At 39.8% G+C, this 20,925-nt stretch overlaps 1 protein-coding gene across 11 annotated transcripts in view; it reads left to right on the top strand.

Annotated features, from left to right (window-relative positions):
• svila (supervillin a) overlaps nucleotides 1-20,925 on the top strand; it is a 69,972-nt gene that overhangs the window by 18,935 nt on the left and 30,112 nt on the right. For 8 of the 11 annotated variants that reach the window (XM_069191245.1, XM_069191242.1, XM_069191249.1 and 5 more), the window contains 10 exons: nucleotides 383-553; nucleotides 1,306-1,340; nucleotides 2,335-2,399; nucleotides 2,899-3,038; nucleotides 3,747-3,842; nucleotides 7,634-7,892; nucleotides 8,815-8,892; nucleotides 12,039-12,675; nucleotides 13,608-13,830; nucleotides 16,025-16,157. In XM_069191245.1, the coding sequence (XP_069047346.1) occupies nucleotides 383-553; nucleotides 1,306-1,340; nucleotides 2,335-2,399; nucleotides 2,899-3,038; nucleotides 3,747-3,842; nucleotides 7,634-7,892; nucleotides 8,815-8,892; nucleotides 12,039-12,675; nucleotides 13,608-13,830; nucleotides 16,025-16,157 (1,837 nt within the window). The remainder of the gene's footprint in view (nucleotides 1-382; nucleotides 554-1,305; nucleotides 1,341-2,334; nucleotides 2,400-2,898; nucleotides 3,039-3,746; nucleotides 3,843-7,633; nucleotides 7,893-8,814; nucleotides 8,893-12,038; nucleotides 12,676-13,607; nucleotides 13,831-16,024; nucleotides 16,158-20,925) is intronic. The other 3 variants (XM_069191250.1, XM_069191252.1, XM_069191248.1) reach the window with 2 other exon arrangements.

Genomic DNA, 20,925 nt, shown 5'->3' with positions numbered 1-20,925 from the left:
ATGTGATTTGCACGGTCTTAATGAGTAGGCTTTCATGAAATGGTTTAAAAATCAGAGCAATGTGCTGCCTTAACCGTACAAGACACCCTGAAGCTTAGCTCACTGCCAGCGTTTCGGGGAGCGGGCTAATTATTAAAATGGTGTTTGTGTCCTAATCCTGCCGCGTCTGCTTCTCACCTAAATGAGTAACAAAACTTGTAGCTGGAATGTGTGCAGAATACATCCATGCATGGTGTTGGCATGTGGTGTGATATTACTACACTAATTAAAAAAATCTGGGCTTGGGTTGCAGAAGGGAACAACCCTTAAATTGCTTCATCACTATCCTCTTTCTCCTCTCTCTCTCTCTTCTTCTCGTCATTTCTTCCTCACGTGCTTAAAGGGAGGCTAAGGTAGAGCTGGCAACATCGGGTCTCGATTCGGCTGGCAAAGCTGAACGGGAAAGGGGCACCCGGAGGCCAAGGCGCTATATTTCCCCGGGAGAAAGTAGAAAGACCTCTGAGAGGTTTAGGACTCAGCCTATCACTTCAGCAGAACGTCTGGAGACCGATAGGTAGGCTTCATGGGAAAAGGTTGACAGTGGAGGGGTCTGCCTTCTGAATGATGTTGCGCTTTCCGAGTTGAGGACGGGTAGCTCAAGTACTAGAGGAGAGCTCCCAGTCTGTGCTTTTATCATGGCTGCCCTCTTAAATACCAGTCAATGCAACTGAGTGGCCCTTCCTCACAAGGGGAATGAGACTGAAAATACATTGCTTTTGTTTGGTGGTTGGATAGTTCTGGACACAGTGCTTCTCACCCATCCCTGGTCTCATTCGTCTTGAAAAGGGAAAAACTATTTGACATGCTTTTCATGTCATTGTCGTGCATTTTCAAATAGCCCACTGCTATGCGTATAAGGCGGTGGTGAATTGTGGTGGTGGTGAACATGTTTAACAGAAAGGTTTGTGTTTTCTCAAGAGACTAAATAAGAAAAGGTCCATTAACAACAGACTGGAAGCTCGGTGCACAACAGGCCCATGTGATCACGCTTCATGAATCACCCATTGTCGTTTACTCTTGGCGTGCTGGTCCTACCCTGGTCTGAAACCTAAAAGCAGTAGAACAGTTCTAGTGCTAATACTGTAGGTCTCGAAACACATCAGTAACACTGTTTCCATCTTATTTCTTAATCATCCATTTGTTTTTATTTCCATTCATGGGAAAGCTACTGCTTTTTAAACTAAAGTTTTGGATACTGTTTTAATTTTTTCTTTTCAGCCAGTGATGGATCTTGTATATTTTAACTTAACTGCTTTTCATTTACAGGTCATGTCTGAGTCCTGAGCTACAGAATACTGAAGGCAAGTGCTATTATATTTTTTTGTCTTATGTCCCTTTTTTGCTGTATGTGTTTGTCGATTCCATTCCTTCCTTGAAATATTCTGAAACTTTGAAACATAATGGTGAACATGATGGTACACATGCGAGGTGATTTCTGAGTATGAGGCCATGTTGAACTTTGTTCCTGGAGGAAACTAAGAGAACCCAGAACTAGTCTTTTGGGGTAACTAATCAAATTAATACAAATAAATTGAGCAGAATAAAATACCCTTTTCAACACTTTCAAACTAATACCCTGGGGTTTTTGGTAGCTCCAGTATAGCCTTATGCTTTTTTTATAACTTCTTAGTATCTGATGCAAAACTACTGTACTGTATATGAGACTGCCGGATTCAAGTCTTTTGAAGTTAAATGTACCACTTTATTTTTTACCTAATGTAAATATTGTGTACTCTCTCAGATGAGTATATTAACTGGATTCTAGATGCATAGCTACACTGTCTGGTGCTTCTTTTGACATTTCCCAAGAACATTTTAAAAGCTTAATATCTGTTCACTCTCGTTCCTGCATGGTACAAAGTGACACATTTTTATTTTCAGAATTTATGGGACAATCCCTGAAGGGACTTGCAAAGAAACACAGCACACAAAACATCCAAGGGAATTCTGTTTCAAAATAAAATATTTCAACCATGTAACTCGCACTTTCTTAAATGCAAGCATAAAACAATTGATGGGAAGGTTGAGGGAAAAAAAACGATTTCGGCACATTCACAATTCCAATTTGGGAGAGCAAAAACCAAAACATCAGTATTACCATGATAACACAACATAAGGAAAACCACTATATGCCATTATTTGCCAGGATAAATAATAGCTTTTAGTGGGGGTTCTTGAATCCTTTTCTAGCTTTATAGCATAGTGTGTAATTCTATGTTTGATTTTGTCATCTTCTCCTGACAATAGAGTACTTTCCTCCTTCCTGAATTTCATCTCATCCTTTTTGTTTTTCAGTGGATGAAGAGAAGCTAGATGAACGAGCAAAGCTGAGTGTAGCTGCCAAGAGGTCACTTTTCAGGGTATCGGCTGTGGTTTTTATTTTTTTCACTGCTGCCAAGGTTGTTTGCCACAAGGCTGGGGTGTGAGCATTTACCTTTCGTTTGATCCCACTGAGCTGTAACGGCATCTGGTTTTGTGGCACATCTGTGTAGTCCTGCGAGGAGAGCGATCACCTCCCCTCCCTGTTCTACATTCCTAGATCCTGACTCACTTTGATTCCAAACGTCCCACTTTCCAAATGTGCGAGACAGCCAGACAGGACTGTCTTTTTAATGTGGCTGCACTGTGCATTAACATGTGTGCCCAACTGTTATCGTTCTAAAGATTGTACAGAATATGCCTGTGTAATTCAATAACTCTTCAAGAATGTTTTGGTAAATGGAAATCCTCAATTTCTTTTTTTTTATAGTTTGATTGATTGGCAAAGGTTTTTATATGACCAGCTGCTGTGTACGTCATAAGGCGTCATCGACTAGCGTATTAAATGTCTCTATCAACCTGTCATCGCTCTCGCATCAGGAATTGGAAAAAAGCGTTGACGCGTCGGCCGGACCTAAACCGCGTTCCCGGAACGCCGCGGTGGAAAGGAGGCTGAGGCGTGCCCAGGATCGCTCACGCACGCAACCCGTCACCACCGAGGAAGTCGTCATTGCAGCAACGTAGGTTAAAAGGGTTTGTCTAAGGCACAATTCAGGTCGATCTTGATGCACATATCTGTGTTCTAAACAGTTGTTGGATCCCAAATATAAGCACATTGCCTTACTAATAAAGAAAACTTACAGGGCTACACAAAGCTGGATAGGATTATATTTAGTCCGATTTAAAGGCAACAGTGTTCGTGAGCATTCATAGGCTGTCAACGCTTGTGACTGGAGATTACCTACAACACCCAAAACAAACATCTGTTGAGGGATCAGAGTGACTGCGGGCTGAAATGTACAGGGTGTTTCAGCAAGATATTGGCAAAATCCAGATGCTGGAAACACAACGGCATCCCTGGGGAAAGGGTGGAAATAGGGACGATGAAGGGTTTTCCTCAAGGCAGGCCTCCGGGCCTTGAAATTCATTGATCCTGCGAACTTTTCTACATATTTCACATTTGCCAGTTTTTTTTTTGCCTCCATTTTCACTTGTATTCATTTCTTAACATTTTGATCGGTTTTTCATTGTGGTTAACCATTGCTGGTTGGGTTTTACTGTACATTTAACTTATGAAAAGCCACTTAAAAGTTACATGTGCTCGAACAGAAAAGGCCGGTGACCAACTGACAGTCTGTAAAATGTGTCCAACGTATCTCCGCCTATCTCCTAATTGTTTTGAATTGTTTTTTTCCCATTTGCTCTCTCCCAATCTTTGTGGCGTGAAGTGTACCTGCTTCGTCCTCACAAACTGTGACTGTCCACACCACAGTCGCCAGAATCCCTAGCCCCACTGTAGTAAGCACTTCTGTGCACAGCACCAGGTACTTGAGTGTGTGCATGCCAAATGAAGCCTGTGCACTAACTCGACTAATACCAAGTGTTCCAGCCACAAATGTTGGCCTTGTTCTTGGATGCCCAGCACTTTTTGAAAAATAGTCTTCTAACATGCTCTATTCAACATAAGGGACAAGACTTCATTAAACCTTGTTTCTACAATAAATAAGTGAAGATGTTTACCCATATGATAGTTAACGTCATCTTTTAATATTTAATTATTAATGAATGCAGCTCGTAGTCCCAAGGTCAGGTGTTGCTTAGATTGTAATAAACACTGTATATTCATAATTTTGCTTGATCTGTAGTGAGGTTTTTAAAAGATTCTGGAAATTAAGGGTATTAAAATAGATCATTCAGAAACTGGAGTAAATAAGAAGCTCATTTAAATCTTTATTTTAATTACATCTCAACATCCTTTTAAATAAGCCAGCACCACTGAAATGACTTTTCACTTTGTCAAGCTTTTTTTTAATTCAGGAAAATGAGCATTCTGATTTATTTTCAATATTTCAAATTAGTTTAAAAAATTGAGAGCACAAAATATTCCAGGGAAGAGTGCGTTTCCATGTAATCTTGGGAAAGCTTTGTGTAATAGCTCCAATTTCCTGGTCTTTTACGGTTTGTTTAAACCCATTGCAATTAGACCCTGGGTGCAGTCCATCACTACAACCAAGTGGTGTTGAATGCCAATTCTCAGTTACTGGACTCCGATATTCATTTGATTCATTGCAACATTTAATTGTTTTTTGCTTTTTTTAAATTGATTTACAGTATGTCCACATAAACACCCCTAAAAGTTTTTGCTTTGTTGAGTATTGCCAGCTCTATCCAACACCGAGGCCTGTATATAGAGTTTTCATTGTGAGTTAACTTGTAAGAAGACTGCTCAGGAATGGCTCAGCCAACTTCTGTGATGCGTTAGGCTCTATAAGCTCAAGATCACTGGTTTGAATTTCAGCTGTTATTAAATGTTAGTGGGATTCTCCAGAGTAAATAAAGGCGAATTGTAAAAAATAAATGCTGAAAAACAGAAAAGAAAAATGTATTTCAGGTGTGGGGAGAATGAGGGAGGAGGGATATTTGTTTTCTCTCGTTCTCCTTTGCAGCTTAAGGTACAGTAGCTGCACAACTGAAACATTTTTCCACCTTTCAGGGTGGAATTAACCTCTACCTGTTGCTTTGCAGACAGCACACCGAGTCTGACCTCAGACTTTTCCCAGGTTTCAGCACATAGGCTATTTCCATTAAGATATTGCAGTAAACAGACATTTGGTTAATGTAGTGCACATAATCTACTTAAATGTTCGCTTTCTTTTAATATCAGTCTCTAGCAGATAAAAGCCACTGTAATAACACTGTGGGTTGAGCAACAATTTTTATTCAAAAATGAAAAACAAGTGTTCACATGTTCTCGTTTATTGTCCCTGCAGTCTGCTAAGGGTACATGCGTTAGACCGCTTTAATACATCATGATTTAGTATGTATCGTTTGACTCAACAGATTGGGACTTGGGAATGAAACGACTAAGTCATTGAGCGCCCTTACCGTTGGTGTCATTTGACACCAGCTAGGGTCTCGGGTTTTTAAATTGGCCAACAGTTCCTCAACATCGTGTACTGCAGGAACAGTCCTGTGGCTGACTGGGCACTTGTGAGGGTGCAGTTTTGTTCACGTCCTCCGGCCGGGCCATGCCCTAGCTCATCAATGCTGTGGGTTCCCAGTGTTCCCTGGAACCCTGCGGAGTGAGTGGGGGCGGGGGGGGGGGTGAGGTCGATGCCCTAAGAGCTCGTGTCTCCAAATTAGGATTTTGTAACTCCTAACATGGAAGTTGAATGACAACTCAAACTCAATTATGTGGGTTAAACCTCCCTTAAATAAGTTAACATTTAAGCAGCTAACACTTTAAATTGCTTCTCTGTTCCACATTTCATTATCTTTAGTATCTTGCTTCAGACAGGCCCCTAGAGCATATGTAGAGCATTTTACAGTTGTCTTGGACCAGTCTTCAAGACTGTTTTTGATGTCAAGATTGATCAAACTGTGAAAGTACACTTCAGAAGCTCTGAACAGCAATGGGGGGAGCTAAGTAGGAGGCTGTATTTTAAATCGTTAAAGAGTAAAATATATCTACGGTAGGTATAAACCTTTTAAATGCCTTTAGTTTTAATTGTTTGCAGAACTAGTGTTTCTGTGGTATGTTTTCATGTTCTCTTTTGAAGGCAAATCCAAGCTTGGGTGTGTAACAGTATTTGGTAGTACTGTGTTCATATGAAGTGGAAAGAGTTAAGTTGGGATCCCAACAGGTTTATTTTAGGGAACTTATTTCTGGTCTTGAGCTTAATGACCATGGTAGCAGTTTACAGATACAAAAGAGAGTTCTTTAGCCCTTGTTTCAAAGAGCCACTTTCATTTTAAAGGTCTGGGGTGGATTTGACACCTGAAGAGACATTCCTGAACTATGCTTTATTTAAAAATAATCTAAGATTTTAATGTTTAAGAGGTTTTTGTTTTTTTTTTACAGTTGGTCAAATGTTTTTTTTTAATCTCCTACTCATGTTAGCAAAATAAACTTATCAGAAATTAAATATTTTGAATACATGCAAGCTGATGTAATGATTCAACATTCATTTTACTGTGCTTTAGTGCTGATGTTTGAGAGCTCTTGGAGCTTTCTTTCAGCTACATGGCGCCACCTGCTGTTTTTGTAGTTTGAAAAGGTCTTAAACAGGATGACGGCCATTTACACAGTATCTAGTATTAAATCTAGTGGCATGTTTATTTATTTGCATAAATGGATCTTGTGGAACTCTGCACTTGGAATTAATCCGCTCCATATACTGTACCCCCACACCTGCCCTGTTTAGAGACATTATCTAAAATCTTGGCAAAATCATTAGAATGTTGCAAGTCAGTCAAAAAAAACTATACAGCTTATTCAGCAGCAACATTCACTTCATGAGGAGACTAATTTGAAATGAGCAACAAAATGCTGGTTGTCTCCTTGTGAGAAACAAACGTTGAATCATTTTAATTTAATTAACTGTTGTATCGCGAACCATAAGTATTTGCTTCAACAAGCCTTGCTGCAGGATGCTGCTCCCTCAAATCGTGGATGTAGTAGCAATCCCCACAGGCTTTGTCAAAGAAACCACAATTGAGGAGTTTGTAAGTATTGTAGTCCGTCATGGTTTAGTAAAACATTGCTCACTGTGGCTACCTGTGATTCAGAATTAGAAGCGTTTTATTGAAAAGGTAACAGTCATAAAGACAGGCTAGTACTGTTACCTTTACATAATTAAGTTTTAATTATATCATTGTCTACTTGTGCAAGCAGTGTTTTCAGGCATTTTCTGCCTCAGTGCTCTGGCATACTGTATGTAGTAGTTTATTAAATTGAAATAATACCCTACAATGGTGAGCCATAAGAATTCATCTTAAGGTTAGAACCCAATCACATCCCTAGCAATGTACAGTAGTTAGGGGTCAGTTACTCTCACAATGTCTTCTGTAAGACAGATACTGTATGGGCATGCTTTGACATCCACCTTGTGTATAGTGTCGTTTACATCACACCCTTTGTTGTTGCTGTTTGTACACTTTCTTAAAATAACATAACTGAAACAGGTGTTGCATCTATCTGCAAATGGAGCCGAAACATAAGAGATTGCAGGCAAAATCCTTGAGCCTGAGATAATCTTTTGTAATGTAGAGTATTCTGTTAAATGTATTCCCCCCCCCCCCAACTCGCATCCATTAACTTGGGTTTATCCTACAGCTTGCAAGCATCTTCACACCAGAGCGCTTTAGCCCGAGAGCAGGCGAGGGAGACCGGGGAAACCAAGAAAACCAGCGACGAGCAGGAGTCGGAGGAGCCCGACCTGTCCACTCTCAGCCTGGCGGAGAAGATGGCTCTCTTCAACCGCCTGGCACAGCCTGCCACCAAAGTGGTGTCCAGGGCCAGGACCGACATCCGGCAGAGGAGAGCCAACGCCCGCTACCAAACGCAGCCCATCACCCTGGGAGAGGTGGAGCAGGTACACAACCCCAAACTGGAGCCCTCTCCGACACAGACTTCTATTTTGCCTGATAGGAGAGAAAAATACTGACAAGCTACATGCAATTTGAGATACTATTCTGTTACTGTTGATAACACTTAACTGTTGGTGTTTTTTGGCAAAAATCTCATACTCTTGTTCCCAGGAGAGTGACTATGTTGTTTTGGAAACTCCCAACTTGTGTGGTGTAAGAACAGTTTCCTGTTGAAACTGGAGTGGGGACCTGCTTGGCCTTTTTTTTTCCTCCCTGCAAAGGAAATGAAGCCCTCGGGCCGTTGGGACCAATTCAGCCAGCTTGCTCCCCTTCCCGTTCTCAAGTTTCAACAAGGATTTGCCAGTTATGGTTTTTCCTCAGAACTGTGAACAATACGGCGAAACCACATCTCTTACAAAACACAAGTGGATCCAAATGAAATGAGATATCTTAACCAAGGGAAAGCTTGTTCATAACAAACGTGAAGCAGGAGGAATTAGTTCCTCAGGATTTTCCTGCTGTGAAGGAGTTGAGGGGTGGCTCACTCTTCTGCATTGTGCTTGTAATTTAAATACTTGTGCTTTCTTCTATATGAATAAATATTGAAATCGGTTAAAACTGTCTTGGCAGGGAGCACTTAGACCAAAGTATTTGGGAATGGGTCAAGCAAATTAGTTTCTCACATTAATTCTTCATATAGTATCTTTGTACCAACCCTGTTTCATGGCAAACATGTTTAACGTTTATCATTTGGTTTATTTGTGTTAATGTACTGTAGTTCAGAGCGTGCAGGTGTTAGTTTCCCCCAAAGACAGGTTAGCTTCAAAAGCCCCCTGACATTTTCTGATGCCTTTGCCATTCCCTTTTTAAAAAAGCAAAGTGAGAAAACCAATGTCCATAAATGACCAAAGAATATCTCTGGTGCAGGAACTAGTACCTAAAAGCCCTTCTCCGCCGACCAGTGAAACTTCCGAACACCTGCAGAGAACGTTATACTCGGTTCACGTAAGGCTAGACGTCCCTTGGAGCCACTTGCATGTAGTGCTGTTGCATATAATATTGTGACTGAACTGCTTGTTTATTTTTACTGTATACCAGCAGTGTAAGTTATTTCAGCAGTTTGTGCTTACACTGTTTTTTTGCCAAAATCTTGCTTGCGTGTGACTTTTTCCCAAGTATTGAATAAGATTATATTAAAAATAAGGATATTATATATCCTATATATATATTAGTGCAAACTAAATTGATCCTTAATCAGATGTGTACTGATTAAACAGTTTGCTTCTAATACCTATGCTGCTCAAAGCGTTTCTTAAATTGAACATAGCCCTGATTGTTGGTTTAAATTAGACTTTTCGTGACTGCCAATTGTGTCATATACACAGGGTGTGCCATGGTTCTTCTGTAGATATTTGTGCACAATATTCAGGCCAAATAGATTTAACCAAGTATTGTAAGTATATCGAACAATCACAGCAAGTATGAATTAAATTTAACAATCTGTATTCCGTATGGAACATGTTACTGTCAAACTGGGAACTTTACGGCATTAGGTTAGGTTATGAGCTTCTTGAGAGTTCACACTTCTCTGGACAGCCTCTGGACATAATGCGGTGGGAAGCTTCACTACTCTTGCTGTACAGCTGCCACCAGCCAGAGAAGGTGGACTGGTCACCGTTTTGTCTGTTGATCTGATGCTGGTGTGTTGGTTCCACAGATCTTCATTGGGAGTAGGTTTAGAAGAGGTTAGCCAAGCCAGAAACTTGGCGTATTTTTTTTTGTTGTTGTGCCGCTGTAATCCTAGTACTACATAGCCTTGCAATCAACACATTGGATGTACTGGATTGGTTTATGGAATGGAAAAACTTGGCTTAAGGACTTCATCAGTGTATCTCTAAGTAGTAAGGTTGGCCATGATTTGCTCCAAAGGTGTTCTCATTAAGCAAGGTTCCTCCCCACATCACAATTACCCTGCACAACCAGTGGACATTAACAATGCAACAGCAGCATAAAACTCACCATGTCCTTTAGAAATGTTTTCCTCAAGGTGTCAAATAACGTTAAGTGGATATAACTCTACCACCTCTTCAGATAACCTCTGGCCCACAGAAGATGGTTTTGCCTCTAATCTGTCAGACGTTCAAACATGCAGATCATTTTCGGGCTGATGTAAGAGTCATTTCTTCCTGGAGATATGTAAGCTGCAGCCGCTGCTGTTTGAAAACAATTGTGCAGATGGATCAAAGGGATGTGATAATCCTGGCCCCAGTACAGTGACCCTCTTCCTTCCAGGATGAAGCCCTTCTTTTCCCACTCAGGGCTGGTTTCCTGGTTTCTCTGGATCAGTGTGCTCTATTTTTATAGCAAAATGTTTTACAGGCAGTTCAATTTTGGTCATGCTGATGGGAACTACATAGTAGTCATTGCTTGAGGGGGATATTATTTTGCTTTTATTAATAAGAATGTTTTGTTAAATGGCAGTTTTTATACAGAATCATCTTTTTCCCAGTATGTTATTGTCCTAGGGAACAGTAACAACTGATGTACAGTGTCAAGGTATTTTACGTTGGAACTAAAATATATGAAACGGGATTCAAATGCTTCAGTCAACGAATATGGGATTACTATCTACAAAGTAAATAGTTTTCAAAAAGAGTGGTAAAACAAAGACTTTCATTTCTTGTGTGCATCAGTATACATCTGTGCATGAACTGATAAATGTTGCACCCGTTATGCATCTGTGTTTTGAATGAGAAAAAGAGCTGATCAGAATCACAGAAGAAAACTTTGATTAGCTTTCCTGTTTTCTTTTTTGATCAGGATGTATACTGTAAACAAAAACCAATGTGTGCAGGACAAAGTTACCCAAAAGGTTTTTGTACTTTTGAATAACTAGGCAGAGTGTTTTAGTGCATGAGTTAAGGTTTTTAGTGATTTAAAGTAGGCTTGCTTTCTTTTTGCCCAGTCTGTAATAGCTGATCTGCAGAGAGACTAGATAACAGTACAGTGAATACTGCAAGTTCACAACCCACAGCACCTGTAGAACATTTCCTTTTGAGCTTTCCTTTCCTTAATAAAACACCAACCATCTCTTTCCTCTCCCACCTTTTCCTGTGTTACCATATTGCCAAAACAACAGACGTTCCTAGCTAACTTGAAACAGTGAAATTTTCCTTATTCAGTTTGAGTAATCCAGTAATCCATCCTAATTCCTGAACAAGAACAATTGTCTATTGAGTGAGACATTCCTGGTTTTAGATGCAGTGTAACGAGAGAACCAGAAATATGAATTTCTAAATGTACATATACAATATTTAGTAGTTATCAGTTTTATTCCAGATGCACTTTACCCATAAAGTGAATGATAATTTTTAAATATCATTTAAAAGATTGTTTTAAAACCTCTGTTTTTTGAAGTTTTACTGACCTGCTGAAGAGGGTTTGTAAAGTCAGGTTTGTAGTAGATTGTAGTAGGGACAAATGGCACAGGGGGAGAAGTGGACCAGGACAAAAAGAGAATGCTGATCTCGCCAGGTGCAAATTTTTCTAATCCATCTGAAAACCTGATCTAATCCAAACTTCACATGGAGACAGGAATTCTCTATCGATATAATGTTTTGTGAAAAATAGATTTCTCAATTTGTGTGGGTTGGTTACTTTATCATCTACTTGGAACATCTCTTTGTTTGGAAAGATAAGGATCGCTTGAGATAGTATCATGTTACAATAAATCAAAGTATAAGATTAGGCAACAACAAAAAAATTAATATGAAATATTACATTGAAGATGGGGTTGTGTGGTCATCATACGTTAAACAGTCTGGGAGACACTTGTTACAGGAATGAGAAGCTTCAGTTGTCTAAGCCAGGTCCATACTTTCCTTATAAGCACCTGTTGGATGCATCTCTCAGCATTGTTGTGACCCGCAGAGATGATGAGCATGGCTTACGAGAATTTTATTTAAAAAAAAACAGCTCTCGGCTTGATCAACAGGATGTAAAATGAGTCACTGTGATGCGAATTTGATTGCTCAGCATGATGAAGTGGCATTCGATCTTGATGCTAAATCACAGTTACTCTCTGAAGTGGCACAGTTACTCTCCAATTGTTAATGAAAGCTGAAATGTTTTGTCAATTTTGCCTTCCACAGCTGCAGAATGGAGGAGGTGGAAAGCTAGGACCTTTGTCAGCGTCAATTGTGAAGTCGGTAGCGGCTGCAACTTCTCAGGCAGCCGCAGTGTCAACTGTCCACGCAGGGGATATACACCGGGGGAAGCCTACGGCCGCCGCCGAGAGCTCTCTGCCCTCCGCGGGCGAGTCTCCTGAGAGAGCAGCTCCCAGGCACCACAGCCCTGCAGCCCCAGCTTTCACAGAGCAGCAGCAGCAGGCAGCAGAAATCAAAGGCGTGTTTCACAGCTACTCAGCTGCTGGGCAGCGACAGGAAGAGGCACCAGGAGCAGCACGAGAAGAAAGCAGCAGCAGCAGCAGCTACAGAAGAAAGCACGGCTCTCCAAACGGAGACGGCAGGCAACTAGGACCCCTGCAGCCAGGTGGGAGCGAGTGGGATGTGGACATCCGGCCCCTGAGGCGCAGCCCTCCCAGAAGAAGCAGCAGGGAGCAGCTCAGCCCCGACACCTCGCCGGCAGTCGAGCCCTGGAGCCTCTCGAAGACAGACAGCGCCGTTCTTCAGGAGCGGCAGGAGGCCAGGGGGGTCCTGAAGGAGAGGCACCCCCAACGGGAGCTGTTTGAGTCTGAGAGTGTCCAAAAATCCAGGGCAGCTGTCTCGGGTAAGTGGTCTGGGCTGTGCCTCCATCTGTTTTGGCTTAGAAAACCGTTTACTGTAGGTATACAAGTATCATTTGTAGTGTGCATAATGGATTTCTTTTATACATTTATATCAAGATTAACAGTTGTGACCTTGACTTGCAGCAGGGAGCTTTGCTGTCCAAAATAGGGTATTGAAGTAATTTCTTGTGCTCTTTTTCTCAGCTGAGGTACAAGCAGTGCTGTTCTGTTTGATTAATTGCCATCTCTATCATGGCTTGGTGCAGTTTAACAACAAAGGGAAGCAGGCAAAAATTCACTAAAATGCATAAAGCTGTTATTCAGGTATATGTTTTTGTGACTGCCATCATGGTTGTGCGTCAGCCTTATTTAAAACCTAAAGTAGACTTTTTTTTTCAAAACATTAAGGCATTTCCTGTAGTAGTGTCTGTTACAGCTGCGATGCAAAAGTCTGTGGTTGTCGGCTTTCCCTTATTTGTCAGAGCAGACACTATGGTTTTCCTGTTTGGTGCTCACTTTTGACAGCAACAATGACTCTCAGCATTTGACCTTTCCTAACATGCTCGCGCATGTAATACAAAAGAAAAAATATTTGTTTGCACAGCGCAGCATCTTGGAGAATTAAGCTTTATGTACTACAGGAGGGGAAAGGAGTTGAAACATGCAGGACAATATGGTTTTAACCCCAATACCGAAATCTAGCCTATTTAAATAGCTGCTTAGGAGTTCTCATTCCATCTTATGAAAGTCAGGCTGACAATTAGGAATGCAAGCCACTGGATCTCATAAAACACGTGCTGAGGCACCTCTAAATGGCAGCCTCTCTTTTCTGCCTTGTGCACCAATTGTACATACAGTACTCCGCTGCTTGACAGTTATGTATTGGTGTGCACATCTTCTAACGCCGTCCTGTGTCATGTGCGTCTGCGTGCAGAGCTGCTGGAACCCAGTGCTTCCCTCAGAGTCGGCGCTGCAACAGCAAGGAGTGTCTCTCAGTCTTTCAATGTGCTGCCCTCAATACTGCAGCCTTCAGAGCTGAGCGAAGACGCAGGCAACAGCATCAACTCAGAGCTCCCCTCTGCCAAGCAACACGAGCCTGACAGGAGTGAGGAGCTTTCCGACACCATGACGACTAAACAGTTGTCCATCAAAGAGAGGTAATTTCGTTTTGAGTTCTCGATCTTTTTCAGCAGATATTCCAGCGGCATTCGCCAGTAGTTTTGCTTACATGCAGTTCCTTTTATGTGTGTCTGTTTCCTGCATATGGTCATTCCCATAGAGTGCTCTGTGATCTTTGTACACGGTGAAGGACTGTGGACTTCATCTTACCTTTTTGATTCATTTTAATTACACTTTTATACCTCTAGTTATTGACGTAGTCGATTTTCTCCAATTTTCAAGTTTAGTTTTGATTCGTTTTTTATATAATTTGTTTTTCAATTGATAATAAGGATGTGAGGATTTTTTCCTGTTGTAATCTCCAGTAAGTGAATGGTGCTCACCTTGATTCTCATTGTAAGAATGTAGGTTGCATTTATGGTCTTGACAGGAGTTAAGGGGGTTTATTTTAGGAAACAGTGCTGTGAGTTAACACCGGTTGTTCAAGGAGAGGCAGCAGGAGTGTTTTAACCTCATTCTGTTGCAAGTTGGGAAGAAATTAGGTTGCTTCATTGTTTCGGGTGTGCTTCAAAAAACAGCTCTTTCATTCACTATTAAAACTTCACGTTTTCATAAAATGAATGACCTTTCCTATGTTCACATCAATTGCCATCATTGAAACGGAAATGTTTGACATTGAATGAAATTGAAAATGTTTGCAATAGAATATTTTTTTCCAAAGAATAGAGTGCTTTATGAGAAATTGACATGCATGTTTGTCAAGAGATTTTATCAAATTACTGTAGGTAAACATGTTTGTAAGTGATTTAGCAGAGGAGTGTTTAAATGACCATAGGTTGTGTATTGTAAAGTATGAGTCCAAGTAGGATATTCTATTATTGGGGGGGGGAAAGTAAGTGCTATGCATTTTCCCTTGGAATCTGTCGGAGCTCATAGATGTTTGTCTGTACACAAGAATAAACTATTCCAGTGAAATGACAAATCAAGACAATTTTACGGATTTTAAAATTTTAGTTAAATCTTTTAAAGCAGTGCAAAAACATATTAAGAATGTATTAGCCATTTATCCAAGGCACTGTTTATCCAAAATATTACAGAAATCTAAAGTACTTCCTACCAGATATTTAATGTCACGCCTTTTCAGTATTTTTTGTTGTTCTTTTGCAGTTCTGAATTACTTTAGGCTTTTTCACCAATAAGTGAACGGGTTTTTTTGCTCTGTCTCTTAAGGTGCAAATATAAGGTGTATGTCTTGCCCTACAGTAACTAGTGTCATCAGTATTTTAGAGATGTTCATTTTTGCACCAGTCACTCTTGACTCTTCATTCAACGTGCAACATTTAGTGTATTCAACCAGGCTGGTGTTTGTCCTGCCCAACTGAAGTATTCTTAATGACCTGGAAACTAATCAATGAGGTCATACAGTAACAAGAAAAAGTACATACTGGCTGGTGGTTTTTTGTCTTTGTGGCAAGTTTCTCCAATAGTCAATTTAATGCATTTGTATCTAAATGGACTTTGCAATGCAAAATTACTGCAAAACAAAAAAATAAGAAAACATTGATCTGAAAAACATACAGTAAGTACAACATAAAGTTCACAGACGAGATTAGTCCCATGCACTTTAGCTGCTTGTAGCCAACTGATTTGAGAATATTATCCACTTCAACAGATGCCAAGAGTCATCCCTGGCAAGTCAAACTTGCAAAAGAGAATCTTTAAACATTTTTTTACATAAATTGCATTCATGTTTATATTTGGTGTAGCCCAGAAATAAGCAATATGTTTTAAAGGATGGGAATATGAGCTTGTCCTTTTAAGTCTGTAAGTAGTCGCCTAATGTATAGGTCAGTCTTCCAAAACAGATCTGCTTTCTGTGTTGACTGAAAATCCTTTAAATTTCCTTGATGTGGTATTTTGACTTGTGCACTGATGGTTATTCATTTCGTAAGTAAAGCCATCCAACAGTTCTGTTGCCATTTTGTAAACAAATAATAGAAAAAAAAAGTTAAGTTGTTAACATTGAATGTTTTTCTTTTTTTCCCCCAAATTAAGTACAAAGGCACTTTGTTGCAGAAAGTAATTATTCTGCCTCTGACTACCTTATGAGTGTCTTCTGTTTCCATTTACCATAAACGGCCGGCGCTGTGTATAAACACTGTCAAACAGCTAGGAATTGAAGCCCAGCGAGGCATTCGGTGAAAATTAAGGCCGCATATTCTTCCTTCTTAGGCTGGCTCTGCTAAAGAAGAGTGGGGAGGAAGACTGGAGAAACAGGATCAACAAGAAGCAGGATGTTGTCCGAGTGGCCGTTGCAGAGCATCACGTGCAGCTTTGGGAGGTTGAGCAGAGCTTCAAAAAGAAGGTAACCTGACTTGTTGCAGCAAGTGGATAATCAAACCTCCTTAACACCTCTACTAAAAAATAAACCCATCTGCATGACTAAGGAAAGCTGATTGTTGCTATTGAGCTAACTCCAATTGAATTTTTTTTAAAACCCATGCAAAGCTCTGTATGGAATTGTTATACACAGGCTTACCGTATGTACCTTTAGTTAAAGTTCTTTGTGCATTAAATAGGTTGTAAAATGCTGCTTCTCCCTCTTTATTTAGTCTTTATTCGCTTCCTAAAGTTCTGCACTGCTTCCTATATTACAGTAGGTAGTTCTTTGATCTACTGTACTTTCAAAGTTCATTTTTTTTGCTATGTATTGCAAGGCAACATACAATTTAAGAGTACATAGGTTGCATTTACAGCAGTCGCATTTAATAAATGCAAGTAAAATAAAATCTGTTTCAAATTGATGGGGCAAATTCTGCAGCTTGGGTAAACCATAAGACTTGATCAGGCATACTAAACCAGGTTTGAAGGCATGATCAGTATCTGATGACCATAGGACATGAACAGTGGGAGCATAAGGTTGCGGAGAGACTATAAGGCAGACTCCATCAGACGCAACAGATCATACACCAACACATTAGCATATTCTGGAGTTTTTGTGCCTGTAACCCTTAATTTACATTAGCAGAACAAAGTTGAGTCCACCTTTTAATGTGCTCAAGTGAACCCAGGGGGAGAGGGGTTTAATTGCAATGTTAAGAAGTCTTGGTTTGAAAGAAATCTCTTTGTGTCTTTGCCAGGAACAAAGTGTTACTTCTCAGACTGATTTGTCAACACTTATGTTACCGATACCAGAGCAGAATGTCTGGTCACTCTGTCTCGGCAAGTAAGCTTTCAGCAGATGAGCTTTAAGGCTAGGCAAGAGTTCACGCATCATAGTGTTTTTCTTCCAAATATCCAGTGTACAGGTAATACTTACCAATCATTGAGAACACGGCATGACAGATACTTCAACCATTTGGAAATAGTACAGCATGAGAAATCTGATGACATACTGTACGTGATTAACTTTAAATACCCACTCATATTAAAAAAAATGTATGTTTTTGCTTGTTTTACCCATTCAGGTCTTGTATAACATTACTCCAGTACTGTATTATATTACATATTACTATCATATTTGGAAAGGCTCAGTTTAAACACCAAGCACAATCCCAAGACTGTAAATATTTGTGGACCAGTGTTCTCTATATCAAAAACTGCTGAAAGGTTGCCCCTTCCACAGATTGAAGCGTCAAGTTTTAGTGTAGAAAAAAGCCCATGGAAGGATGCAGCTTTCAGTAAAGGAATACCCCAGGGAATGTGCTTTTTTAAAACTTCTCCATATTTTGTTTACTTGCCACTTTGTATTGAACAGTAATGAATAGCATGGAGGAAATGTAATGCTGATTTCTTGGAGCTTTTTTACAAAGTAGCAAGACATCGCAGTTCAGATTTTTACCGAGAACAGGTTTATAAGATTTTCCTCGAGCTTAGTCATTCGACATCTGCGTCTGTTTCTCTATCTAGCCTTTTTTCCAGTGAAGGTGGTATGGTTGTTTTGATAAGGTGGTGCATTCACGGATAAGAAACCTGAGAAATTGCCTTATTAATATACACTGTACCACGACTGCACTGTTTTGATGTCGTAGCATAGTTGGCCCTTTAAAGAGCAGAGTTTACTCTTTTTGTATATAGACTGCTGTTATGGGAAGAAATATACTTTTTAAATATTGCCCAGTGATGAATAGCATGCAGTAAATAAGGTAACATTGATTTATTTCCTTCAAAGAAGCAAGATGTTAGACTAACAATTAATTGTCAGCATTGAGGGCAAGTATCCAGCTCATTCCTGGTGTATCCAACTGTATTAGTCATGGGAGGTGGGTTTTATTCCAGGAATTCCTGGGGGCAGCTTTACTGCTCAAGTACACTAAGCTTTATATCTGTTGTGGTGGGGTGAAGAAAGTTTTTGTGCTGCATGAGCACTGAGGTCAGGGACTGAGGTTTATTTGAAATACTAGTCAATAGAAATGTTGAAATCGTTTGAAAAATATTGATATAGTACATGGGATGTCTAGATAGATGCCTAGTGCTCTTTGCAGCCTCACCAGAAAGCCATTTTAAATTGTGTAGCTGTGAAAACTTGTTGTAGCCTTACCATTCAGCATTCCCTGAACATGGTTGCTTGTTTGAGCCTGGTAATGAAGTCCCAGAACTGAAATGTTTTTCTAGGTGGAAGTGGGTACTGTGACGCAGTTTCACTTTCTGAAACCTGAGGGAACAGCATGCTACCCTCAAGCTATTGACTGCCACATCAAATGATAACCAATCCTGTTTTACAATATCGGTTAGGACTGTTCCAATTGCATTTTAAAAATCTGGTATGTTGTGTGGACTTCATACGGAGGTTTCAGCCATAATGGAAGCTCACATTGTAAAGATAGTCGTTTACTGGTTAGAATTCATTTCTTTGGATTGGTAGTAGGACCTCCCCATGCATTAACTTTGTATAGTACACTTCTACCATAGCTATCCACCATGTTAATATTTGAACATAATGGTAATCCTTCATGTTTCAGCTCTCATTCCCCTAGCAGTAAATCAACCAGTAAATAGCATCTCTTGTGATTCTTGACTTGTATTTTCAGACTTACTACACCGTTACTTGGGTTTACTGTTTCCACAGGTCCTGGGCTTTGCACATTGTGTACGTTATTGCACATTGATAGAAATACTGCTTGAAAGGACTGTCTATTTGATCCAACATTACAAGATTGGCAGACCTTAGGCTTAGTACTGCACACAGTAGTAAAACGGATTGCAACACAATTTGTGGCTGATTTATGGTATCTGTCAAAATGAATGTTTTGAAGATACTGTACTTTAAAGGATCATCTTTGGGTTCTGTTCTGTATCGGCTCCATAGGATTTTCTGTAGTGCTTTTAAAAATGTGTATTGTTGCAATACTGACATTTCACAGGTGATAAGTGTGGAATACCTATTAGAATGTATGGAATAATCTGAATTTCAATGTATTTTGTGCTTGTCCTGTTAATTATAAAAAAAAAATAAAGCAGGTGTCTTTCCACAGCTGATGCTTTTTAAGGCTGAAACTCCCTTGGAGAGGTTATCAAAGCAAAACTACACATCATAAAAAATGTCTTGTAATGCTACATGTATAGTTAAAATCCTTACAACACGTATACATACATAGGGGCGGTGCAATGGCTCTGTGGCTCAGGATCTGGGCCGGTGGCTGGAAGGTTACTGGAATCCTACTCTGTTGGGCCCCTGAGCAAGGCTCTTCACCCCAACTGCTCCAGGGACGCCGTGTAAATGGCAGACCCTGTGCTCTGACCCCATGCTTCTCTCCCTGTCTGTGTGTCTCATGGAGAGCAAGTTGGGGTATGTGAAAAGACAAATTCCTAATGCAAGAAATTGTATAGGGCTAATAAAGTGATCTTATCTTGTATAGAAACCTATAACCCATTGGCTGTTACCATATAATTTAAGAATTCTCTTTCAGGAACCATCTACAAAGTGGATTTTAATCCAGGTTTATATTTGGGTCACGGGGCAGTCTTGACACTCAGTCTTTATTAAGTGGATTATTCTCCTAAGGAGTTTTCAATAAATGCCACTAGTGATGTTGACTATATCATGGTAACTTTCAGTAGGTTAAATGTTGTTTCAGGCGTATTCCTTTTCAACCAGATGCAAAAATGTTTCTGGGAAAACTGTTCATTTTTCATGATTTTGGAATATTACGCAACAATGCATTAATAAAAAAAAAAACTCTTACTATACTTTTTTTTTTCCCCAAAGGTTGTTGTGGCTGTTTCAAGGGCATCATTAGCAGCATGCTAAGAGATATACATTATCTACAGTGCATTGCTGCACAGATAATTCACCTTTAATATAACCTGTTCTGTGAACCACCAGTGTGTAACAGGGTTGAGAATTCTGCTATGTCACCTTTGGCCTGTCACATGGCAGTTAGTGCATTTCAAATGCAGTAGGTAATTATCCTTTTTAAGCCTTGGAGATCAGATCTTTCACTTACAGTACAGTAAGTCTGTATTGTGGGGAAACAATTATACTTTAAAATTTCTGATGAGCACAATCCATAAGCTTTGAAGTAAGCAACGTCTAATTGTATTTCACATTTCCACAAATGTGAATGTTGCAGTTTTAGTGTTACTGGGGAAGGTTTGATTTCCGCTTTCTAGAAGTCTCTCATCAATTGATTTGTTTTATGTGCTTTCTGTATTTTAAATTGTAAGCAGCTTATCTTCACTTTATCAGCTCCCTACCTCTTTCTGATCGATCTGTCTCCATTATTATTATTTTGGTGCTACTGTAATTGAAGAATTTTAGAACATTTCTTCAAAATATTTTAAATTAAATATGCTTGACAATTTAGGTTTTAATTTTCAGGGCTACCAGCTTTAAAAGCCACCAGATGTACTGTTGGTGGTTATTAAATATGATTAACTTTGATTATGATTAAAGTTTTTGTCTGATGGAACCATTGTGGTTTAACAGTAGTACTGTAGGACAACTTATCTCCAAAGTGTTTTTCCTGTAAGATAATCGTGTTTAACTTTTATCTTGTGAAATGACTGTGGCCTTTGCTTAGGAAAATCCTAATTTAGTTTATTATACAACACAAACTGGGGGAAAAAGTATCCGTCCAATTGAATTAGTCTACAGCAAAATATATGAACAAGTTGAGAAATGTTCAGTGTAA

The sequence above is a fragment of the Lepisosteus oculatus genome, chromosome 6, assembly GCF_040954835.1.
Source record: "Lepisosteus oculatus isolate fLepOcu1 chromosome 6, fLepOcu1.hap2, whole genome shotgun sequence".
Classification (NCBI taxonomy): domain Eukaryota; kingdom Metazoa; phylum Chordata; class Actinopteri; order Semionotiformes; family Lepisosteidae; genus Lepisosteus; species Lepisosteus oculatus.
This window is presented reverse-complemented; position numbering and strand designations above follow the sequence as displayed.